At 37.5% G+C, this 22,090-nt stretch overlaps 4 protein-coding genes and 1 non-coding gene across 6 annotated transcripts; 2 read left to right on the top strand and 3 right to left on the bottom strand.

The window, feature by feature from the left end:
* Nucleotides 1-57: 57 nt before the first annotated feature.
* Nucleotides 58-1,659, top strand: LOC140770983 (uncharacterized). The gene is made up of 3 exons (XM_073112327.1): nucleotides 58-246; nucleotides 402-531; nucleotides 775-1,659. Exons 1-3 carry the CDS (start codon nucleotides 111-113, stop codon nucleotides 1,400-1,402), a joined length of 894 nt encoding a protein of 297 aa, XP_072968428.1. The 5' UTR covers nucleotides 58-110; the 3' UTR covers nucleotides 1,403-1,659.
* Nucleotides 1,660-7,273: 5,614 nt separating this feature from the next.
* Nucleotides 7,274-7,376, bottom strand: LOC140771539 (U6 spliceosomal RNA). Its single transcript, XR_012106193.1, has one exon. It is a non-coding gene; the product is annotated as a U6 spliceosomal RNA (small nuclear RNA).
* Nucleotides 7,377-10,456: 3,080 nt separating this feature from the next.
* On the bottom strand, nucleotides 10,457-16,076 carry LOC140770922 (histidine--tRNA ligase, chloroplastic/mitochondrial). Of its 2 annotated transcripts, XM_073112252.1 has the most exons (12): nucleotides 15,825-16,074; nucleotides 15,604-15,743; nucleotides 15,410-15,505; nucleotides 14,946-15,034; nucleotides 14,599-14,728; nucleotides 14,042-14,134; nucleotides 13,772-13,846; nucleotides 13,448-13,565; nucleotides 13,084-13,226; nucleotides 11,350-11,478; nucleotides 10,899-11,059; nucleotides 10,457-10,770 (listed from the first exon to the last, which is right to left on the bottom strand). In XM_073112252.1, the coding sequence occupies exons 1-12, from the start codon at nucleotides 15,979-15,981 to the stop codon at nucleotides 10,632-10,634; spliced, it is 1,470 nt and encodes a 489-aa protein (XP_072968353.1). In that variant the 5' UTR covers nucleotides 15,982-16,074; the 3' UTR covers nucleotides 10,457-10,631. The 2 variants fall into 2 exon arrangements, with proteins under 2 accessions (XP_072968353.1, XP_072968354.1); XM_073112253.1 differs by lacking the exon at nucleotides 10,457-10,770 and having other exon boundaries at nucleotides 10,899-11,108; nucleotides 15,825-16,076.
* A 149-nt stretch (nucleotides 16,077-16,225) lies between these two features.
* LOC140770923 (uncharacterized) lies at nucleotides 16,226-17,762 on the bottom strand. Its single transcript, XM_073112255.1, has one exon. The coding sequence runs from the start codon at nucleotides 17,683-17,685 to the stop codon at nucleotides 17,302-17,304; it is 384 nt and encodes a 127-aa protein (XP_072968356.1). The 5' UTR covers nucleotides 17,686-17,762; the 3' UTR covers nucleotides 16,226-17,301.
* A 523-nt stretch (nucleotides 17,763-18,285) lies between these two features.
* LOC140770992 (ABC transporter F family member 1-like) lies at nucleotides 18,286-21,653 on the top strand. Its single transcript, XM_073112336.1, has 6 exons — nucleotides 18,286-18,474; nucleotides 18,574-18,772; nucleotides 19,262-19,335; nucleotides 19,413-19,623; nucleotides 19,713-19,947; nucleotides 20,397-21,653. Exons 2-6 carry the CDS (start codon nucleotides 18,578-18,580, stop codon nucleotides 21,452-21,454), a joined length of 1,773 nt encoding a protein of 590 aa, XP_072968437.1. The 5' UTR covers nucleotides 18,286-18,474; nucleotides 18,574-18,577; the 3' UTR covers nucleotides 21,455-21,653.
* Nucleotides 21,654-22,090: the final 437 nt, after the last annotated feature.

The raw sequence follows: 22,090 nt of genomic DNA on the forward strand, positions 1-22,090 counted from the left end.
TGCATTCTAAAAGGGGGTCATGACTTGTTTCAAAGGCTAGTAGCTACAAGCCAAAAGGCCAACAGGGGGGGGGGGGGGGTAAGAGAGACAAGGCATTGCATCTGAGAGACATGGGAAGGGCTCCTTGCTGTGACAAGGCTAATGTGAAGAAAGGACCTTGGTCTCCAGAGGAAGACAGAAAGCTCAAGGACTACATAGAGAAGCATGGTACTGGTGGCAATTGGATTGCTCTCCCTCACAAAGCTGGTAAGGAGAGAAGAAAAGAGAAAAAGGAGATCATGAGAGTCATATCCTACATCTTTTGCACATTTTCCTCACCTGTTTCATCATATCCTATCGAAGTGAGACATCCACCTTTGTTTATCATCAGTATTTGATGATCTGGTTTTGTTTCTTAACAGGATTAAAGAGATGTGGAAAGAGCTGCAGGCTAAGATGGCTTAACTATCTTAGGCCAAATATCAAACATGGAGACTTCTCTGATGATGAGGACAGGGTGATCTGCAATCTCTTTGCTAGCATTGGAAGCAGGTGAGTTGACTCCTCATCTTCCACAAATGTCTCCCTCCTTTTCCCTTTTAGATTGCTACCGAATACTTCATTTTACCTTGATTCAAACTGTACAAGAGGGGAAAAAAAACAGCCAGTCATCATTGCATGGATCCATGAAAAAGCTAGCTAGTACATTCTTTCTTTCAAAAAAAAAAAAGAAAATTTTTTTTAGTAACTTATGGCTTCTATACTTTTTCTTTCCTACTTTCTTTCCAAGTGCAGGTGGTCTATCATAGCTGCTCAGCTCCCTGGAAGAACAGATAATGATATCAAGAACTACTTCAACACCAAACTGAAGAAGAAGATCTTAGGGTTTCCACCACCACAGAGAAAGACACAACAACAACAACAACAGCAGCAGCAGCAGCAGCAGCAGCACCAGCAGCAACAGCAGCTCTTCTCTTCTGCCCTAGAAAATACTACTACTCCATTTTCACTATCACAAGGCATTGAAGCCATTGTACACCCTACAACCACAACTATTTCCTCCACCAATTCCCTTCAAAGGGATCCACTGCACCACTTCCAGGTCAAGGAACAAAGCAGTAACTTGCTCATGTTTGGGGGTGAACAAAGCTGCAGCTCATCAGATGGGAGCTGCAATCTCTTAAGCTATGGAAAAGACTTAGGATGGGAGCAGTTAGGGTTAGGGAGTTTTTATCTTTTTGGTGGATTGGAGGAGACCCACAAGGTAATACCTACTGGAAGTGGAGCTGAAGCTTCATTGGAGTACAAGTTTGATGAGATCAAGGATATGGTTGGTCCAAGCATTGGATGCAATGGTCTCTATCCTGGTGAACCAAGCAGTGCAAGTTTCGAGAGGCAAGGGAGATCCATGTACTACTACTGACCTTATAACGACAAGAATAATATTTATCTTCCTACTTGCAGGCAGGGTTGTGTGTTTTTAGTGCAAAGACCTCAGACTTTGACAGTGTACATGAGCTGAAAGAAAGATACATGTTGCCTTTTCTTGTGTGCATTCATTTTGTGATCAAAAAGTTGTTCCAGTATTTCCAGTACAGTACTTTGTCTCAGCATTCAAATCCAAAATGTTTTGTAACTTCATACTGTCAGAACTCAGAAGCTAGTCACAGAATATTTTAATACCCCTCTCACTCTCTCTCTCTCTATAGATATATATTTAGATAGAGAAACATATGGTGATCTACAAGTACTGCAGTAAACTTGACAAGAGTGGGTGGAACTTAAGATAAATATCACATGAACTGGAAGGGGGACAAATGCAGCGCAGGAAACGTGTCTTGTCCTTGCATATATATATATACATATACTGTGTACATTGGCACTTAGTTTTGAACTAAGATTCGCAACTTGTTTGCTATGCAATAATTTTAAGAGTACTGCCAATAAAAAGGAAAAAAATAAAACACTAGGAGTTATAATAAAAAGGAGGTATGTTCATGACTTCATGAGTCACTCACTCCTCTCAATGCACAATCAATGAACCAATCCCAATGACAAAAGGGTTATTTTGGTTAGTATTGGGTTGGCCACCCTTGAGGCAGTGCAGCTCACGTGTGAGTAATAACTAGTAACAAAGGGGAAGAAGAAGAAGGGGGTTTATTTTCTCTAGATCTTTGTACACTTCTCAAATGTTCAATGAAAATTAATTTATCAAAGATACCCAATATTTTATCTATATATTTGCTCTTAATGCATCAGAAACACTATGGATTAACTTCACCCTAACAACAACTTATGGAATTGAGAATATTCTATTACTTTTAAAAATTAAAAAACTAAAAATCCATCATTTGATCTTAAAATTAGGTTCTCCTTTTATTTTTATGTTAATCTTAAAAGGCTAACTCAAGCATAATAATGTCATTTCATATCTATACGAGAATTGTTCGTTAAGAAAACTAATATTACAGTGTTTTTGAGCTAATAAAACTAAAATGAAGAGATTGAATAATAGATATCTATATGATAATATAACAAAGGCAAAACATATATTATTACTAATAAATTTTCCAATATCCATAAAAGGGCTATAATATTACATCTTCACCGTCTACGCCCTAACCATCGATAACAATCTCCACAATTACATTCGTTTATGCGAACAATCTGTGACATTTTAAATGGTTGGCTAAGATAGGGATCATAGACTTGCAGTTCAAGGGTTAAAAAATAAAAATTAGCCTTTAAATTAGTATAATTTTTTAAAAATGCCATATGCACATGCACCTAACATTATTTTAAAAAAATAACCCCCATCATGGGCTAAGATATTTCCTAATAACCCTAAGTCCTAAACTATAGAAAGAGATTGTAAGCATCGAATTGTCCTATGCATCATTTCTTTGTGTTCTCCACCTCTCCCATCTCACACAATAAGATCTACTAATGAAAGGAGTTTATAATGGAAACAAGAGTTGCTGAGAATAAAATTAAGTTAGAGTTAGGTGTACCATACCATGGGCATGCGCTAATCAAATTATGTTGGATAAGAGTGAGGAGACGATATGAAGAAGATGGCAATGAAATCTTAGGCTAAGAGGTTGAAAGGTAGGAGGAAACAGATCAAATGTAACGAATGATATACGAATGAAACAAGTAGGGTGTTTTTTCTATCATATAGTGAATAAATTAAATAAGGAATTGAACTAAAAATAGTGAAAATATATGATGTAAACGAAAATAAACACATATTTTACTACCATTTGTAGAGAGGTCATAGAGGTATACTTTTAAGCATCACTTATGTTTAATGTTATTAAAATAAGGGCTTATTAAAACAAGAAAATATTGGCTAATGTGATAGTACTCAAATTGTTAAAAGAGATCATGTCGATAGAACGTCACCAAGTTCTCTCGCTTCTCTCAACAACAAAATAATACTGCAAATAAGATTATATATTGTCAACTTAGCATGCTCTGTGTACGAACTTACACCAAGCGTCTGAAATAAAAATTAAGTTTATTCAAGAAGCTCAACCTGTATACATATAAACCACCCCTTCTGAAGCAAAATTGTCATATAATACCATTTATGGAAGATATATATCTTTTTCACAGATGTAGTTGTTAATTAACAAGGCTAATAATAAGGGAATGCTAGTTATATAGGAATAATTCCAAGTCTCTATTAGTGTTGTACTATACTACTATGCTTACATGACAGTAGCTTTAGTTGTTGGCTATGTAGGACCACCTTGATAAAAAAAAAATTAATGTTCGCTTATGAAGCCCGCATTGACCACTCATTGTCTTCTACATATTGTCTTGTTCTCCATTGAAGGGTTTGTTTGTTGCTTTCCCAGCAAAGTAACCTTTGTTTTATTGGATTGTTTTTCTTTTACTCCACAGGCCTCTCAGGTAGGTGTGAGTAGTTCAGTTTGTATATAAAGAATGTCTTTTCAAGTAGACGGCATAAGTCCAAAGTTTGCATTTAATTATGATGGAGACTACAGACTACAGCATGAATCACAGCAAGGAAACAATATTTACTTGTCATGGTGTCAAAAGAGTTAGTTGGATTTTAGGAGAAGTTCACTTTCACAACATAAATTCTAAACAGTTATTAATGACTACAAACAAAGGATTCTGATTAAAAGATAGAAAGTATTAAGATAATTAATTATTTCCATTTGACGATAAAAAATAAAAATAAAAACTGATGGGCTTTTATTACTTTAGGAGAAATTACACTTTTAACTCCTTATGGTTTGGCTAAATTTTACAAAAACCCCGTATACTTTTAGCTTAAATACTTAACTTTTCTATGATTTTGACTAAACATACAATTGATATCATCTTTTTAATCAATTTGATTAAACCAGAGATCAAATTTTTAGATCATATCTGATCTCCTCAGAGCACTATTCACCAGCCTTCACCTGAGAATGGTGACAGTTGCTGCCTGCCTTGCGAAGCTTTGAGTTATTTTGCCTTACTGCCGACCTAACATGGATTAGCAATGAAGAAAGGTCTCATCCTGATCTCGCAAAGGATCAGCAATAGCTGTGTGTAATTAAATCTCAAACGATAAAGATATGAAAAATATATTGAACATATATATATTTTATAATATCTTTGTTATCTAAAATTCGATTAATATTATTTTAGATAAATTAGAAAGCCTATCCAATTCTCTGTGACTTTATTTTTAATGAGATTGTATAAATTTAACATATGTTTAATTAAATATGAAGAAAAAAATTAACAATTATATTTTTAATTAATACCATATTAGAATTAAGTGCTTAAGTTGAAATATATGAAGTTTTGTGGAATTAAGTCAACCACATGGAGTTGAGCATAATTAACCCCATTACTTATATTGAGCATGGAAGGTGTGGTGATTGCACCTGAATAGAGATATGCCCTCAGAGGTAGCAGTACTCCATCTTCAGTAATAGGCCCTGCAATATTATTTCAACCAAACATTTCAGCACATCTTGCCATGAGCTACATTCTGAACTTATCTCCTAACTTGATCTGAATAATGCCATAAATCTTGACAACTTTAGCATATGCAAGCAGAAATTATAGCATTCTAACTTAAGAATGATGAAAAGATTTACCTGATTTCAATGATGACATATTGCAGTTAATTTTTTTTTCATTACATGATTTACAACAATCTTCAAACTTGTTGCCACTCATATCATACAACATTAGTAAAATTAAATTAAATCCCATAACTATATTTAGACATATTTTTCAGATCAGCTAGAAGCTTGTTCTTTTCACAATGTTAGTGGTAGTGCTGCACTAAAAAGCTTTAGTAAGGAATATTTGCTTAGCAGAAAAGGATAAGCAATATTCTAAGATTTGATCACCAAAATAGGAAGAACTTGCAGTAGTTTCTGAATGGGAAGTTGATGTGTCCCAACTCAAAACAGAGAGAGAAAAAGGCTCTTCCAAAAGGAACATTAAGTGATCTATTGCTGATTAGCTAACTTAAAATCATTATTACATTGATCCTTTTTTAAAATATAGACCTGAAAAATAATGCAAATTGTAACTTTCTGAACCATAAAACTTTAAATTGAATTCCTGTGAAAATATAAGCATCGTGAAAAAGAAAAAGACTTCCATACAGAGATAACCTTATGGTAGAAAAGGAAAGTGATTTACAGAACCACACACAATCAGAATGTCTATTAGCATTAAGCCTATTACAACAGAAAAAAAGGGCAAGTATAAATAGGTCACTAAGGATCACTTCTCTTAATTCAAGAGCCTTAGAACCATAACTTGGTGTCCATCGGATTACATAGATGCTCAAAATCAACTTAGTATATTCATGACTTGAAGCAAGTTAGCAACAGAGAAGAAACTATAAGTAGATGCTTTGTCTTGCTACAGTATGGCAACTGCAACCTCAAGACCATGAAGCTGGTTTTGAAGGCCGTCTTCTCTTTGCCAGGACATCATAACATCATCAGAGCTACTTGTAGCTCGGATTCATTACTTGTGTTGAAGTATTAGTAATTAAGAGCCTTGCTTTACTAAGATCATCACGTTGAACAATAGTAGTCAAATCAAGCAGTAACACTGTCTGTCGACATGTGCAATGTATGTGTAGCTTTCTGTTGGTAATATCAAGTTCACCTCCCTATGGGCCCAATGATGAAGTCTTAACTTCTAAAGCAGGTCTTTAAACAGGACAAATCATTCATTAGTAAATATAAAAGGAAAAGGAAAAGGAAAGGAATACAGCTGACTACATATGATCAATATGTGAAATAAAGGTTGCAGTTGCTAACACATCTGAAGTGTATAAGAACAGCATGTGCTCAACATATCTTCTATACTGAAAACAAGAAGAAAAACCTTTATTTAAGAACAATAAAGAAATGACTTCCTGAAAGAGGATGATTGCAGGGACTTGTACATGCAAATGCAGTCAACATGAACCATATTTCCTGATCATTTTCAAAATAAATAGGAATAAGCAAACCACTGAGGACTGGCAATGACCACTCTGCACGAGATAGATGAATGGTTATCAAAATTAATCTGAAGAAGTTGTGCATAAATTGATACAACTTCTTGATCTGAAATATTGCATTAAGCAGTGAGCTCTCTAGAATAACACAAAGATCATCACTCTTACGTTCATAAACAAAGAAATTGAGAAGAACAAAGAACAAAGCAAACAGGAGATACAGATAGCATCCTGAAATTTTTCTGAAAAAATAATTAAAATTAACAAGGCAAACCACCATATCAAACATGGATAATAAGTAATCGGCATTTTCTTTCTTCACATTTGCTTCGTACTAAAAGAGAAAATATTGGAATCATTAGCTATAAGATGACTCCTAGACCTCAATTAGACGTCTCAATCATTATCATGGTTGCTGAACAATTAAGCAATTACAAACATTCAGATTTCCGTATTACATCTGGATGCAGGATAAGTATAAAACGGAGGAAGAATAAAAATTACCAACTTTGATGTAACCTCGCGAGATCACCAATATAACCTATGAAAAGTTCATTACTGCAGGATCATATATAAATCTAGGGTTTTAATATAACGCCAAGGCTCTACCAGATTAAAAATTATACGCAAAAGAGAGTAGCAGGGATGTAGGGCTCGAACTCGTTTCGAGATATGAGATGACTTCGCGAAAGATAGCAGGATTTAAGCATCGAAATGGTCGATTTATTGATTTAAAAAAAATAAATAAAGAAGGGAAAAGGAAGAAGAGGAAATCAGTGGAATTGAAAACGAAAAAAAAAAATTTTGGACCATTTCTCGATTTGTGCGTGTCATCCTTGCGCAGGGGCCATGCTAATCTTCTCTGTATCGTTCCAATTTTATCGGATGTCTCCTAAGAGACGGCAATCAACCTTACATCGGCATATATATATAGGCTACTATTTTCATCAATTTATCGGTGTGGGACTATGTTTCGAATTGGTTGGGCCTGGATTTGGCCCAAATGAGATGGTTAGTATACACTTCTCGCTTTTGTAAATCGACTGGATTCCCTGCAACCTGGGCTGTAGGAAATTCCTACAGCATATTATCTCAGTGCTCCATTAATTTACACGGTTCCATATACATGAAATATCCTTTAAAAGAGTTGCTAAAATACATCATAATTCATAGTTTCAAGTCAACGCAGCTAACGACGAGAGAGAGAGAGAGAGAGAGAGAGAGAGAGAGAGGGGGGTAGTTGAGAGAATCACATCTTCTTCTGTTCACCTCTCCATTCTCCATTCTCCAAGTAAGCTGTACGCAACTTATCATAGAGATATTCAAGATCCATTTATTACAACCGGAATAAAAAATCGTGGATAAGTACAAAGTTTTGCCAGTCTGATGCCCAAACTTCTACTCCCTAAGCTCGACATCTATTCACCATCTCGCATCTTACAACCAACATTTCTAATAACTACTAATACGTAAGACTTGGTATACATGAGGGAACGAAACCTGGTTAAGTGAGTCGGATAGTCAAATTTATCCATTCAGGACATCTGTTCCTTAATGCATGCATGCCCATGCAAAGCATGCACGTGTGTGTGTGTGTGTGTGCCTCCTTATAGCTTAATAACCAACTTATATATTAGTTCCCCCTCACTATGTATACATTCTTCTTTTATATATATATATATATATATATATAAAATCTCCACACACTTAACCCATTTAGGGTACGCTATGAGGAATCTTGTGATCAAAGAGTCACTTAATGTTACAGGAGAAGGGATAGGTGAGAACCTTAGGGTTGCACGGGAACAAGTGAGGAATCCGGCAGTCGTGCAGGTGCTGCAGGTTGCTGTCTACTTATGCATCGCAATGTCTCTCTTGTTGTCGATCGACCGCTTGTACATGACAGTCGTGTTCATGTACGTGAAGCTCATGAGGAAGAAGAGGCACACCTTGTACAATCTTGAGAGGGTCAAGGAGGAGGTTGAGGTTAATAAAAGCCTTCCCAAGGTTTTACTGGAAGTGCATGCCCATGTTGGTGTTTATGTTCCATCCATCATTGTAATCCTTAATGCTCTTTGCACTAGCTCCAAGGTAGATACTAGAGAGGATACAATTTAGTTCACAGTATCATCTCTACCTTATGTTTGCATTCTTTTCTTCAAATCCTACGATGATGTTAGGAATATATTGCAGAAAGCAATGGAGGGAAAAGAGAATAAAAAGAGAAACAAAATTAACGTTTTCAAAGCATGGGAGATGACTAGTACTTTCACTTAATTAACTTATGATGCTTCACCTATCATGTAAATTCTAATGTGAATCTAGAGCAACCAATGCTTATGTTGGAGAATATGTAAATATAGGTCCATACATTTGCTCATGTTTTGGATCCTGTTTGAGAATGTGTACGAATGGATTGTCACAGTGAAGTTTGGTAGTACACAGGAAAGCAGAAGGGTAATACTAAGGCACTAAGAAGAACACCACACTATAATGAGAAAGGTACTAAGTGTTAGTAATTTCATGTTTTTGACATAAATTTTTATTAACTTTGAGCTAAGTTTTAAGTGGGATCCACACATTATTAATGATGGTTTAATGGTGGAATTAATTTTGCTCAAAGTGTACTTTATTGTCAAATATTCACTTAGTCAAATCCATGAAGAGAAGTGAATTAAAATTGGCTCTAAAGTGGGTATCATGGCAATGGAAAATAAAGAAAATGAAGTTTAGTACCATATTGGATATTTGAGAAATGTTAGTATGGTATATAAGTAACAAACTTCTTATGGGCTTTGGGCCCCAAAAGGGATACCTATTTTGTGGGTAAAGGTTACTATGCAACTTAACTCACACACACGCGCGCCTCCCAGCTCGGTTCGGTTCGCACACACGGGTCAAGTCCAATTTTAATTTTTTGCCTGATACGGGTTCAAATCTGGTTTGGTTCGGGGTCGAAGTGGTGTGTCCCTTCGATAAACAGTTAATCAATTCAGTTAGTTGGTTGAACTCGACCCAAATGGTGCATCCCTTCACAGTGTTTCTGACCCGAATTGGTGCATCCATTCGGTGATTTTGCATCTTTTCGTTTACCTCTATAAATAGGCTGTTAGTCTGCATAATTAAATACAACATCAGAGAAGAAAACTTGGTTCATTCCTTCTAGAGTCGAGTCTGCATCCGAAAGAGAGTACAGCACAGTTCAGGTTCAATCAAGGCATTAGAAAGCTGCTTCCTTTCCGGTGCATGGCAGTCGTTGTATCCTGGGAGACCGACGTCCATTGTTCCAGAAGCAATCGGTGGAGGGCGAATTGGTCTTAAGGAGATAGTGTCCAACACTAAACTCGACTATTCAGAATTTTATATTCTGTAATCTGTAAGTTATTTATATTATTTTGATCGAATTTATTATGACTCTTTGGAATCAGATTGTTACCGTCAACACTAAGTACATATCAAACTCTATGAATCACTTCCACTATATATATATATATATAACTAATATTAAAGAGATAACTATATTACCAGGATACACATGTTGGAAAAAAAAAGGATACACATGTTGGAGTTATTGATGGGATTATACCTCATTAACTGTGCAATCTACGAAGTTATGCTCGGTCCTTGTCAGTTCTATATCTTCTTGGTCTTTCAAGCTGCAGCCTTCTTCATCATGGGTTGGGATATGCTGGTATATTGATGCCCAATCGAGGATGAATAAATGGAGGAGATACTTTATTTTTCCTCCATTTGTCAAGTTCATATCATGAGCAGGTCAATCATATAATAGAGATTTGGATAAGATCCAATATAGTTCTTGGACGTGTACGCAAGCTTAGTAACCAAAGTATATATAGAGTAAGTATTGTCTGCATTACAAATTTGTGAGTTTGACAAAATACCTTCCCATAAATTCTTTCCTCAGCCGTTCGGGGTTTCGAAAACCAATAAATATGAGCAAAAGTTAAAAAGAGATCCATGTTCATCATGAAGGTTTCTTGTATTAATGAGAACAGAGCATAATAAGTACGATACAGCTGTAAGGAAAAAAATATAAGGTCATATTTTTCATCATCTTTTCCAGATGACTCGCAATGGTGTAAAAAGAAAAGCCTAACAGAGAATAAATAACAATACAAGTTCAACTAGCTAACAGTCACTGTAGTTGGTCTATTTTAACTTCATATTCTTCTCTGGTGGATAGGATCTTTACACGAACCATACCTTGTTGCCATTCAGAATTTCCTACTAAGATAAGCCTGCTTGCATTGATCCGTTCAGCATGCTTAAAGACCCTATCAAGGGTGAAAAAAATAAAGGTGATAAAAGTGGTGTAAGACAAACCAACAGAACACCTAATTTATAGCAAAATGAAGCAAATTATTTGTAATTTTCTTTCTTGAAATATGATGATGAGAGATACCACTTGAGTCGCTTATCTAAGACAAGGTCCACACTGCGCCCTTTCTTTCTAAGAGATGAAACAACGCTGGATGCCGGTCCTTCAAGCTCCTCATCCAATGGGAAAACAATGTCATCTACTTGGCGCACTAAATCAGGCACAAGCCCCTTTTCCTTCAATAACTGTGAAAATCCAAGTTGACAACAAATTTTCTCTCAACAAGCATGAAGACTGAAAAGCAAGTCGACAACAAAACATCAAATTAAAAATATTGTCGTCCATTTGGTTGAAGAAAAAACATAAGTCAACAAAATCTTAAGCATTCAAAGGAAAACTGGAAGTGTGAATCAATTGTTAACCCTTATTTCATGAATTATGTCACAACAATGTGCTTCTTTCCCTGGTAGTGTGTATTTTGTTGTTAATTCTCTGATAAGAAACAAATGGAAAGGCAATCAGAAAATGTTCTTACTTCCATTATAACAGCATCTCCAAATCCAAAGCCGCAAGCTGGAATGTTATCACCTCCAAATGTGGACAGTAACGTGTCATATCTTCCACCACCACAAATTGCTCGTAGCTTCCCTTCTCTATCAAATGCCTAATGGAAGGAGAGGAAGAATTAGCATATGAAAGGGAAAGATCATAATAATATCATGAAAAAATGTTTACACCAGGTAGATATCTATTAAAATTATTTTACAGCTTTCAAAACCTTTTCTTTCATGAGGACATAAATAAATGTTTACTTGACAACATATCATCAGATTATATGGCATAGGGATCTCACAGTTAATGTTCATTGTTTTCATTAGAGCATCACTAGCAACATATACAGTGTGTCATTAGGGTCAATTGAAAGTGGATGCAAATACATACATAAGTTGCACTTCATTTTGTTACTTTGGCATTATGAAAATTAAAAGAAAAATTAGGAACAATGGAATCACCCAAACAAAAATATCTAGGAAAGGATAAAAGGATGTCTTGGTGCACAAAATTCCACCGAATACTGATTTGGGGAAGGCAAGATGTACACAACTTTAACCTCATGCCCTCGGCATCATTGAAGCGGAGAGGCGGCACGGTGATATGAGGGAGCGCGAGGAAAAAACAATTGGGAGCTCAGCTGTGAGGAAAAAATAATTTGAAGAAGATGAAATCCAACGGTTGAGATGGAGGGACTGTTAGGAGAGAAATGATCCAGTGGTTAATCCTTAGAGATCGGGTGGCTCAGATACCATGTGAGAGTGGAAGATCTAAGCCTAGAATGAGTTTGGAGAGGAGAGATGAGAGGAGAGGATTTTGGTTAATGTACTTCTTGATAATGAAAGAGAGGGCTAAGCCCTATTTATACAAGGTCACCATAAATTAAGATAAATCAATAATATATAATCTAATAACTCAGATAGTGTCAAACCTATATGATCACTTGGATGAAAAGAGGAAGGCCCTATAATTAGGCTAAATGATAAAAGGGCATTTCATTTCACAATGCCTATGCAGGGCCTCGGGAAAGGAGACACAACGTTATGTCATTTTTTAGGAGATTATTTCCAAGACTTGAACCCATGATCTCTTAGATACAAGGGGCAAACTTTACCATCAAACCAAGGATGCCCTCAATCATGCTAAATTGTTGCATCTAAAACAGAATAAACATCCATTTTACAAGTAACAACTAAGACTGAAGTGTGAAACAAATTATTGATGAGTGTATGTGCTTCAATCATATAGATATAAGTGTCGCAAGAGAGCTTCTACATATGTAATATTCTCTCCCTGTTTATCACAAGAAGTTCATGAACCAATATACCTTTCAGCTATCCTTCACTATTGCTTAATGTGATGTATGTTCTCTTATTTTGTTGTTGTTTCCAGTAACCACTACCACAAAGCTTTTAATTCCTAATACAACTGACAATAAAAAAATGTAAACCCAAAAAATATGCTATACTTTAGAATGATTTCTCATTTATTTTCATAACCTGTAAGGTTTTAAATCAATAGAGAAATAAAAAGGAAGCTGAATTCTCACACAATAGTTGATGCTGCAGGAACTTCCACCTTTTAGTTAGGTAACTCAAGTATATGACAGTGTGTCTTCTAGACTTGTGACAATGGATGATATGTCACTTTTCAACAGAAACAATCTATTTGATAAAATATATATCTTTAAAAGTAGAGCAAGCAAGTCAAAACTAACCTCAAATACTATCCCAGTATAGTAGGCAAGACCACGGACAATGGATGCATCAAAACTAAGCCATGTTGAGTAGCCATAGTATTCAGCAAGTGAGAAAAGTTTCTTCAAATCAGCAACAGCTTCACCATCGGACCCCAGCACCTCTAGATAGGCAAGATTTAGGCCATATTATTGGAAATAAACTAACTTACAATGTACCTCAATATTGAGAAGGTGAGTAAGTGCTGATACATGGAAATACATGATTCAAACTGAGACTGCTTTATCTTTTCATTAAGAGAAGGTTTTAACTTTCATTATGGCAACATACATCTGCATAGAGTATAGATCTCAATGTCAATCACTAAAAATGTTGTCAGCAAACCTTCAAGCTTGGACAATGAATTAATGGACAGGACATTAATTATTCCCTTGGCAGCTTTTGATGATACCCCAGTCAACATCAATTCTTTCTCGATCTCTTCTCTAGTAATTTTTCCCAGCTGCACAGAAGTAATTCTCACAGATTAAAAACAATGATGAGAGTAACACTAGTAATATGAAAAACAAAAATCAATGCATTTAAGATTTAACGGAAGACGGGCTCACAAAAGTGCATGTAAGAAGAACAGATTAACTATAGAAAGTCATCAACTAGCCACCATTACTAGGAAAAAGGTGAGTATTAGAGTCGGATGAAAAAACTGACTTTGTCAACAATGACGCAAACTTGTGTGAACAGATGTTCTGGTACAGCATACATTTGTAGTACTGCCTGCAGAACCTGTAAAGAGGAGGAACTGTCAGCTCTGGACTAAAAATGAAGTACAATGTTCAGAGGTACAAAAACGAAGTACAAGGCACATTATGACCTAGCATGTCAGAAGTACAAAAACAATATTCGAAGGTGGAATGTTTATAGAAATAGAATAATCATTTGACCTGCACAAAAATTAGGGTAGAGGGTAGTAGAGTTAACCTTTCGGCTTGAGACTCTAATTCCTACATCAACTGATGTGATGCCAAGGCGCTCAAATAACATGACAATAGCATGTATAAGTTCAGCCTCAGCCTGTATAGGCAACAAAACAAGGTTATCACCAATTTCCACATGAAGAAGAAAAAGAAAATTCTAGAGATGCATTGCTTCCTTCATATCCCTATTGTGATTGATTTCTATCTAAAATCCTTTTTCAGATAAATCTCTCTTAATTCAGTTTGGTCCAAAACTTACTGTCCTTCAGAGTTACCCTACAATGTGGTTTAGTTACATAATAGGCAGTAAATGATAAAGAGATTCACAAATGTACCACCTTGATGTTTGGAATGACACATTTTTATGAGAAAAAAACAAGTGGATACCCTAAAACCTAATAAGGAAGTACTCAAAAATTTACTAAACATATTTTGGATGTAGAAGAATGGCATGACTTCCTGCATATATCATTGAGCACCAAAACTAACATCAAGTTTTAACACAGGCAATAAAATGTGACATGTAAAGTAATGGAATGATGAAGCTTGCGTTGAACATACCCGGACTTTCGAAACACCGAAAATATCCATATTCCATTGATAATGCTCTCGACGCCTTCCTCTTGTCATTCGTTCATATCGCCAACATTGTCCTATAGTAAACCATTTCAATGGAAGGGAGAGAGATTTTCTAGACAGAAGAAAGAAAATACAATATCAAATTTTGGTCATTGATTTAGTAGTTTCTTTGTGTGTGAGGGAAATTTTTTTACGAATTTCCCAGAATTATTATAGAATGATACTAGAGAATAGCAGTCCATGACAGAGAATAGAGGGAGGCTGTATAGTGTAAATACATGATAAAATAGATGTGGTTGGTGGTGAAACAAACAAAAGAGAGCAGTTACCCCTCCTTTATTACAAGACGTGCCAATGAAGGAGTAATTTCGGGCCTCAGAACAACACGGCGCCCTCCTTTATCCTCGAAATTATACAGCTGGAAATTTAAACAGTAATAAGCCATTCAAGTTAGAAAGGATTCCAACCAATCCACATCATAGGGGTAAAGTGTAAACATAAAGCTAAGATGTATTTGAAAACTATGCTCATAAATTCACCAACAATAGTAACAAGTTTGAAATCATAACTGTTCAATCAGGAATTCCTGAAAAAGAAAAGAATCACAACATCATAAAGAATAATAAAGATATGATACTTAGTTGGTAAGGGAAAAGCAGTTGTCAATACATCATTCGTCGCTAGCAATGCCTTCCACTGTAATAAACTTGGTACCTCTCCCGATTACACATATAAACAGCTCATTTTTATCACTTCTTAAATGGCAAAATCATAACTTTACATGACCACTCACCTGCTGCGTGATCTCCTCCCCAGCTTTCCTAATGAAGAGAGCCTCCGACTCAAGAACCGGGAAGTCCACCTCTTCGAAAGATAGAATTCGAGAGACCTTAACTTAATCAGAAACCACCAAGGCATAAGAACAAACAGGTGATAGGCAAAAATACACAGCAACAAATCAACACAAAAACCCAACAAAAATGCTACCTCTCTAAAGTTCTCGAATAGCCAACTCCGCAGCCTCATCTCTTCGGGCGGGAAATCCCGAGTGCCACGTGGCGGGTTGACGTCGATCAAGGACGAATCCTTCCCCGAGACCGGCGCGTCGACAGATTCGGCGGCGTCATCTGGAGAGGAGAAGTGGGAGGAGGTGTAATTATTACAAATAGGTGGTGGGCGTGAAGTCAAGTAGGAGAAGAAGAGTTCACCTTGGGTTGTGGTGGAAGAGATGGAGAAGCTCTGGGCGGCGGCGGAGAAGAGAAGACGGCGGCGAGGAAGGCGGAGAGGGAGGGGGAGAGAAGGAGGAGAGGAGAGGGGAAGGCGAGGGCGGAGGAGGAGGTGGCGGAGTGGAGGGAAGGCGGACATGGGAGTGGTTCTTGATGAGAGAGAAGGGTAAGCGAAGGTAGCAGTTTAGTAGATAAAAGGGTGGGTGCTCTTTTAGCCTCATGGCTTTGAGAACAAAGCGAGATTAGAATGTTATCATTTATTAACTAATAAAAGATATTTACACTATGGCATCCTCGACTATCATCCATTTCCATATACATTTCTCATATTATTTTATTTTAATTTAATATTTTCACACTTAGCTCTCCTAAACAAATCGTAAACTTTTCTTATATCCACATACCTCCTCAATTAAAATAAAATATTTGCATAAAACTCTAAATTTAGAGGTGTAAATTTGGAAAGTATGTTTGAAAATTTCTCATAGTTCCGAGGGCAGACTAAGCGTAAATTACCTTAACGCTGTTAAGAAAAAATATTAAATAGCTATGTTACCCTTAATTTTTCTTCTTTTTTTTTCCTCTCTAAAATAAGAGTAAAATGGTTCATAAATAATCTAATATCAATCATAGTGCAGTCACATATTATTTTTTTTAATAAAAATCTAATCAATTTAATTAGCACACTTCTAAGTTCTCATCTCCCTAAAAATACTAATGGAAAGTACTTTTTAAAATATATATATACATAGTTAATTAAGAGAATCAATGTGTCAAAACATAAGAAGTTTTTGTGTAGAAATGAACAACAGTCTAGACATAATTATCCTTAGAAATAAGGATCTAAGAGAGAGAGAGAGAGAGAGAGAGAGAGAGAGAGAGAGAGAGAGAGAAGAGCATAAAATCGGCCTCAGATGGCCAAGGCTATGGTACGAGATTTCGGATGCAAAAGACAAGTGATCGAAGTGAGTAATAAGTTTAAAAAAGAAAAGAAAAGGAGACTTGGTTGCCAACATCAAGGTGCAAAAACTGCAACAATGGACACTGAAAAAATCCTTCCCAATTGTTAGAAGCAATTTGCAACTTAATTGGCTTCCCAGATCCTGTTTAAGGTGTTTGCCAACAACATGAAATCAGTCTAAATCATAAGGTTGGGGATGTTGTGGTTCTTTAAAAATAGTTAGGGAGTCAGAGTTAAGAAAACAATCCTCCAAACATATTGGGTTCTAAAAAGGACCCATCGATGTTAGACCTTGATTCACCTAGGGGCCGGAGAGTGCCATCAGTGAGTATTAAGTTAATATTAGCTGGCGAACCAAGCTAATTTCTTCTCAAATGTTGTGGCTTCCTCCTTACAAGCATTTCATCGAACACCTCGAGTACCAAGCAAATGAATTCAAAGCTTCGGCACAAAGAAAATGGAACCCACAACGTAGATCAGATCAAATTACCGCCTTCCTCAAGCAGGAGGGCCATGCCCATCATGCTCGATCTGGAGGTTAACCCCATGGGAGCGCAGCGCGTTCAAGATGGCCCACACCTTGGTGCGATTCTTAAATCCCTTCTTCTCGACCTCCTTGTTGGCGTCGGCGTAGATGGGCTCGAGGGCGAGGCCGTCGACCTTGAGGCGCATGGCGAGCACCTCACCGACCGCGGCGGCCGCCTTGGCGTTGCACGTGCGACCGCATTCCATCCCGGCCTTCAGATCCTTCTCCACCGACGACGCCGTCGCCGCCACGCGCCCGCTCCGCCGGTCGATGACGTTGGCCGTCACGTACTTGAGCGAGATGAACAGGCGGAGGACGTACCTCTTGCTCGCCGGCACGGGAAGCAGCCGATTCATGGACACGTACGTGGATTTCTTATAAATCTCAATTATGGAATTGAAAGGGAATAAAAGCTAAGGAGTGCGTTTAATAGATCAATTCAATAAACACCTTTTACTTTATAGTAATGTTATACAGGTACCTCAATCTGGGTCCATATTATTAATTAGAGTAAAATTATAAAAAAAAGAAGTAAAAGTATAATATTTAAAAATTTAGTGGCATTTATTTAAGAAAACCAAAGTATTAATTAATTTCCATGACTCCGCCACCTGTGAGTCCGAGAAGACCATCGACTGCAAGTCCAAACAACGTTAGCAAATCTAGTAGCAAAATCCACCACGTATCCACTAATATCCCAGTCCACATCCTTACTCCCGGGGAAAAAAAGCACAAAACGACAAGAACAAGAAGCAACCGACCTAAACCCGCATCTCGGATCATCAGCCGTCCGTTCCACAAACTTGTCCACATTTAGACGGCTCGGATCGAATCCCCGGCAGAAACAATCTTATGCTTGTATATGTGCGAGACACGTGGCGTAATTCCATAAAATCGACGAAATAATTAAATCGGAAAAGGAGGAGCGTTATAAATATCCGACCCGCTTTCAGCTGTTGGAAACGAAACCGTGGAGCTCCCGGCTTCTTCCTCTCTGCCCGGAGAAAGAAGAATAGGAATACGAAAAGATTTGTATTACTTTTGTATTTATATTGAATTAAGGGCGAACGCAGCAACCCTAGCTCGCGGAATTCCCGAATCAGCGCATCGAAATCTCTCCCGGAGTGTTTTTTAATTCTGATTTTGTACGTTGTTTTTTTTTTTTTTTTTGGCCTTTAGGGTTTCTAGATGAATTGTTTTAGGATTGTCAGTTTGATCGGTTTGTTCGATTGATTTTTGAGCAGGAGAATGGTTTCGGACGCGAGCAAGAAGAAGGCGGCAGCAAAGAAGGCGGCGGCGGCTGCTAAGAGGGGAGGGAAGTCGTCTTCGACTTCTTCCGCGGTGGCGGCGGAGAAGGTCTCTAATGGGGTCGGATCGCTCCGGATTTCGGATCGGACTTGCACGGGAGTTCTCGCCTCCCATCCTCTGTCGAGAGATATCCATGTAAGCTGTTACGTTATCTATTTCTTGCTTTTTTTGATGTTTGAGAGGAAAATTTTGGTTCACCGAGGGAGTTTGACTCGAATTTGGGGTAGTTCCTTTAGAAAAGTAGCACTTTCCTATTTTCATATGGTTGAATTCTTTGCTACTTAGCTTATTTTTTACTTGCGTTTTTGAAGATTAGTTAATTATAATTTGGTTGGACAAAATATATAGATATGGGGTTTCTAACTTCGTAGATAGTCATGATAGTTGTATAAAATACCAAACTGCTCTTATTTGCCACCATCCTTCTTTAATCAAATGATGTCTAATTTATTTGCATTTGGCCGCAGTATATTTGGTTTGAACTGTACCCATGTGGATAACTATATAGTAATTTGAAATAATTAGTTTTTGTATATCCTGTTTGTAAGTTATAAGTTTGTTTGCCCTTTGTGAGTGAAATGAGATATATAAGGTCTTAGCTGACCCTGATATTGCAAATTGCAGATAGAGTCTCTATCATTAACCTTTCATGGGCATGACCTCATAGTAGATTCGGAACTGGAGCTCAACTATGGGAGGTATGTTTAGATATGTATATTAACCTCTTTCAATTTTAATTCAATTTATTATGCCTAATTGTTGATCCCATTTTCAGACGATATGGTCTTCTTGGGTTAAACGGCTGTGGGAAGTCCACCCTCCTTACAGCAATAGGATGCAGAGAGCTCCCAATTCCTGACCACATGGATATTTTCCACCTTACTCGGGAGATTGAAGCTTCTGACATGTCTGCACTGAAGGCAGTCATCAACTGTGATGAAGAAAGGCTGAAGTTGGAAAAAGAGGCCGAGAAATTAGCAGCTGAGGTACCACAAACTCCCTTCTTCCTTGTTGTTGTTGCAAGGAGAATTTTTATATACTCTAATCTGAATGATGAAATGCTAACATTTTTCAGGAAGATGGTGGTGGAGAAACGTTGGAACGGATATATGAGAGGTTGGAAGCAATTGATGCATCAACTGCTGAGAAGCGTGCAGCTGAAATTTTGTATGGACTTGGCTTTAATAAGCAAATGCAAGCAAAAAAAACTCAAGATTTCTCTGGTGGTTGGCGTATGAGGATCTCATTAGCAAGAGCACTCTTCATGAACCCGACAATCCTCTTACTTGACGAGCCTACAAATCATCTTGGTAAGGTTTTGAGTCTTTGACATGCATTAAGAGTTAGTTTATAATCATTCATGCAATAATGTACAACCCCGATAGGCCATATTAGGCAATCTAGTCTGTCTCTAGTAGTTGTTTTTGCAATGAAGGCACTGAAATGAGTAGCAAGGTTTTTAAGCTGCATCAAAGAGAATGATCAATATATAGCAGAACCCAGATACTAGTGCGGCTTCTTAATGTTACTTGTAGTAAATTTGCCATACCTCATGCATTTTCTTTATCATTATTTGAGCACCTTATATGCTATTATCCCTGTTGGTGGTCATTATGGAACATGATAAATCTACTTTTCGAGAAGATATCTCATGAATAATAAGCTATATTTGCTGTCATGTTTCCAGTTTCCACATCAATGTAGAAACAAGTCCTTCCGGAAATTAATCAAGCTCATCTTTTTCCTCCTTTTGTTACAGATCTTGAAGCATGTGTCTGGTTGGAAGAGACTCTGAAGAAGTTTGATCGTATTCTTGTTGTTGTATCGCACTCTCAGGATTTTCTTAATGGTGTCTGTACCAACATCATCCATATGCAGAACAAGAAGCTCAAGCTCTACACAGGTAACTACGACCAATATGTCCAGACACGATCGGAGCTGGAAGAAAATCAGATGAAGCTGTATAAGTGGGAGCAAGAACAGATTGCTTCAATGAAGGGGTACATTGCCCGTTTTGGTCATGGCTCTGCAAAGCTGGCACGCCAGGCCCAGAGCAAAGAGAAGACCCTCGCTAAGATGGAGCAGGGAGGACTGACCGAAAAGGTGGCAAAGGACAGGATATTAGTTTTCCGCTTTGTGGATGTCGGAAAACTCCCACCTCCTGTGCTGCAGTTTGTCGAAGTCACCTTCGGTTACACTCCTGACAACATTCTATACAGGAATCTTGACTTTGGGGTTGACTTAGACTCCAGAATTGCATTAGTTGGACCTAACGGCGCTGGAAAGAGCACACTGCTCAAGCTTATGACTGGTGACCTGATCCCCTTAGATGGCATGGTCAGACGGCATAATCACCTCAGGATTGCTCAGTTCCATCAGCATCTGGCTGAGAAGCTTGATCTGGAGATGTCGGCTCTCCAGTACATGATAAAGGAATACCCAGGAAATGAGGAGGAGAAGATGAGGGCGGCAATTGGAAAATTCGGTCTCTCAGGTAAGGCGCAGATTATGCCGATGAAGAACCTATCAGACGGGCAACGGAGTCGGGTAATTTTTGCTTGGCTGGCGTGGAGGCAGCCACACATGCTTCTGCTTGATGAGCCAACAAACCATCTGGATATTGAGACCATTGATTCCCTGGCAGAAGCACTGAATGAGTGGGATGGAGGTTTGGTTTTGGTCAGTCATGACTTCAGATTAATTAATCAGGTGGCACAAGAGATTTGGGTGTGTGAGAATCAAACTGTCACTAGGTGGCAGGGTGATATCATGGGCTTCAAGGAGCATCTGAGGAGCAGAGCTGGATTATCTGATTGACCCTTTTTTTTCGAAGAGGTCTAGATGAGAAATCTTCAGATTACCATATGCTTTCTCTGTTTAACCACCATATTTGATTTGATAATATTTTTGTTATGTAACATACCCTTTGCTTTCTATGTAATAATGTAATGAGATTACTTAGCTCCTTACAGAGCCAGAAGTTTCTGCAAATAAAGAGATACTATGCATTATTTTCCTCCCTTGTCCTTGACAATAGGTGACATTTTTTGCATGTCCAACACATTGTCTGACTTCATGATCTGCTCCCGAAGCACTGCTAAGGGGAGTGATGATATGTGGTCTTTTGTTTGTTTTTGTGTGTGTGTCACAGTGTCAGTGTGTGCAATCTTCCTAGATAGACCTTGCTTCACACAATATGTACCTTAACAGGCATGAATTCAAAGCACTTGCAGGAAGGTCCTTCCTATATATACAAAGGTCTTAGGAAAGGTTCTAGGAAAAATGGTTAAATTCCAGCTCATTCAAACATTCTCGTTCCCTTGTTGGGTATGAAATTTTTTAATTTGGTGTAGATCTTTTTACTAGTGTAATAAATAAATAATCACTTGTCTCAATGCTAGTATATTAATTTCTCTCCTTTCTTTTTCTATCAGATATTTTTATATTTACCAA

Source organism: Typha angustifolia, chromosome 11 (genome assembly GCF_048772165.1).
Source record: "Typha angustifolia cultivar Huaian chromosome 11, ASM4877216v1, whole genome shotgun sequence".
Taxonomy (NCBI): domain Eukaryota; kingdom Viridiplantae; phylum Streptophyta; class Magnoliopsida; order Poales; family Typhaceae; genus Typha; species Typha angustifolia.

Bases quoted from the DNA above. Each gene is read 5' to 3' on its own strand.
- LOC140770983 (XM_073112327.1), top strand. From the start codon at position 111: ATGGGAAGGGCTCCTTGCTGTGACAAGGCTAATGTGAAGAAAGGACCT. The intron at 247-401 runs GTAAGGAGAGAA...GTTTCTTAACAG, and splicing joins TGCTCTCCCTCACAAAGCTG to GATTAAAGAGATGTGGAAAG. The intron at 532-774 runs GTGAGTTGACTC...TTCCAAGTGCAG, and splicing joins TTTGCTAGCATTGGAAGCAG to GTGGTCTATCATAGCTGCTC.
- LOC140770922 (XM_073112252.1), bottom strand. From the start codon at position 15,981: ATGTCCGCCTTCCCTCCACTCCGCCACCTCCTCCTCCGCCCTCGCCTT. The intron at 15,506-15,603 runs GTAGCATTTTTG...GATTAAGTTAAG, and splicing joins TATTCGAGAACTTTAGAGAG to GTCTCTCGAATTCTATCTTT. The intron at 11,479-13,083 runs GTTAGTTTTGAC...TCCTTCCATTAG, and splicing joins ATACTGGGATAGTATTTGAG to GCATTTGATAGAGAAGGGAA.
- LOC140770923 (XM_073112255.1), bottom strand. From the start codon at position 17,685: ATGAATCGGCTGCTTCCCGTGCCGGCGAGCAAGAGGTACGTCCTCCGC.
- LOC140770992 (XM_073112336.1), top strand. From the start codon at position 18,578: ATGGTTTCGGACGCGAGCAAGAAGAAGGCGGCAGCAAAGAAGGCGGCG. The intron at 19,336-19,412 runs GTATGTTTAGAT...TCCCATTTTCAG, and splicing joins CTGGAGCTCAACTATGGGAG to ACGATATGGTCTTCTTGGGT. The intron at 19,948-20,396 runs GTAAGGTTTTGA...CTTTTGTTACAG, and splicing joins CGAGCCTACAAATCATCTTG to ATCTTGAAGCATGTGTCTGG.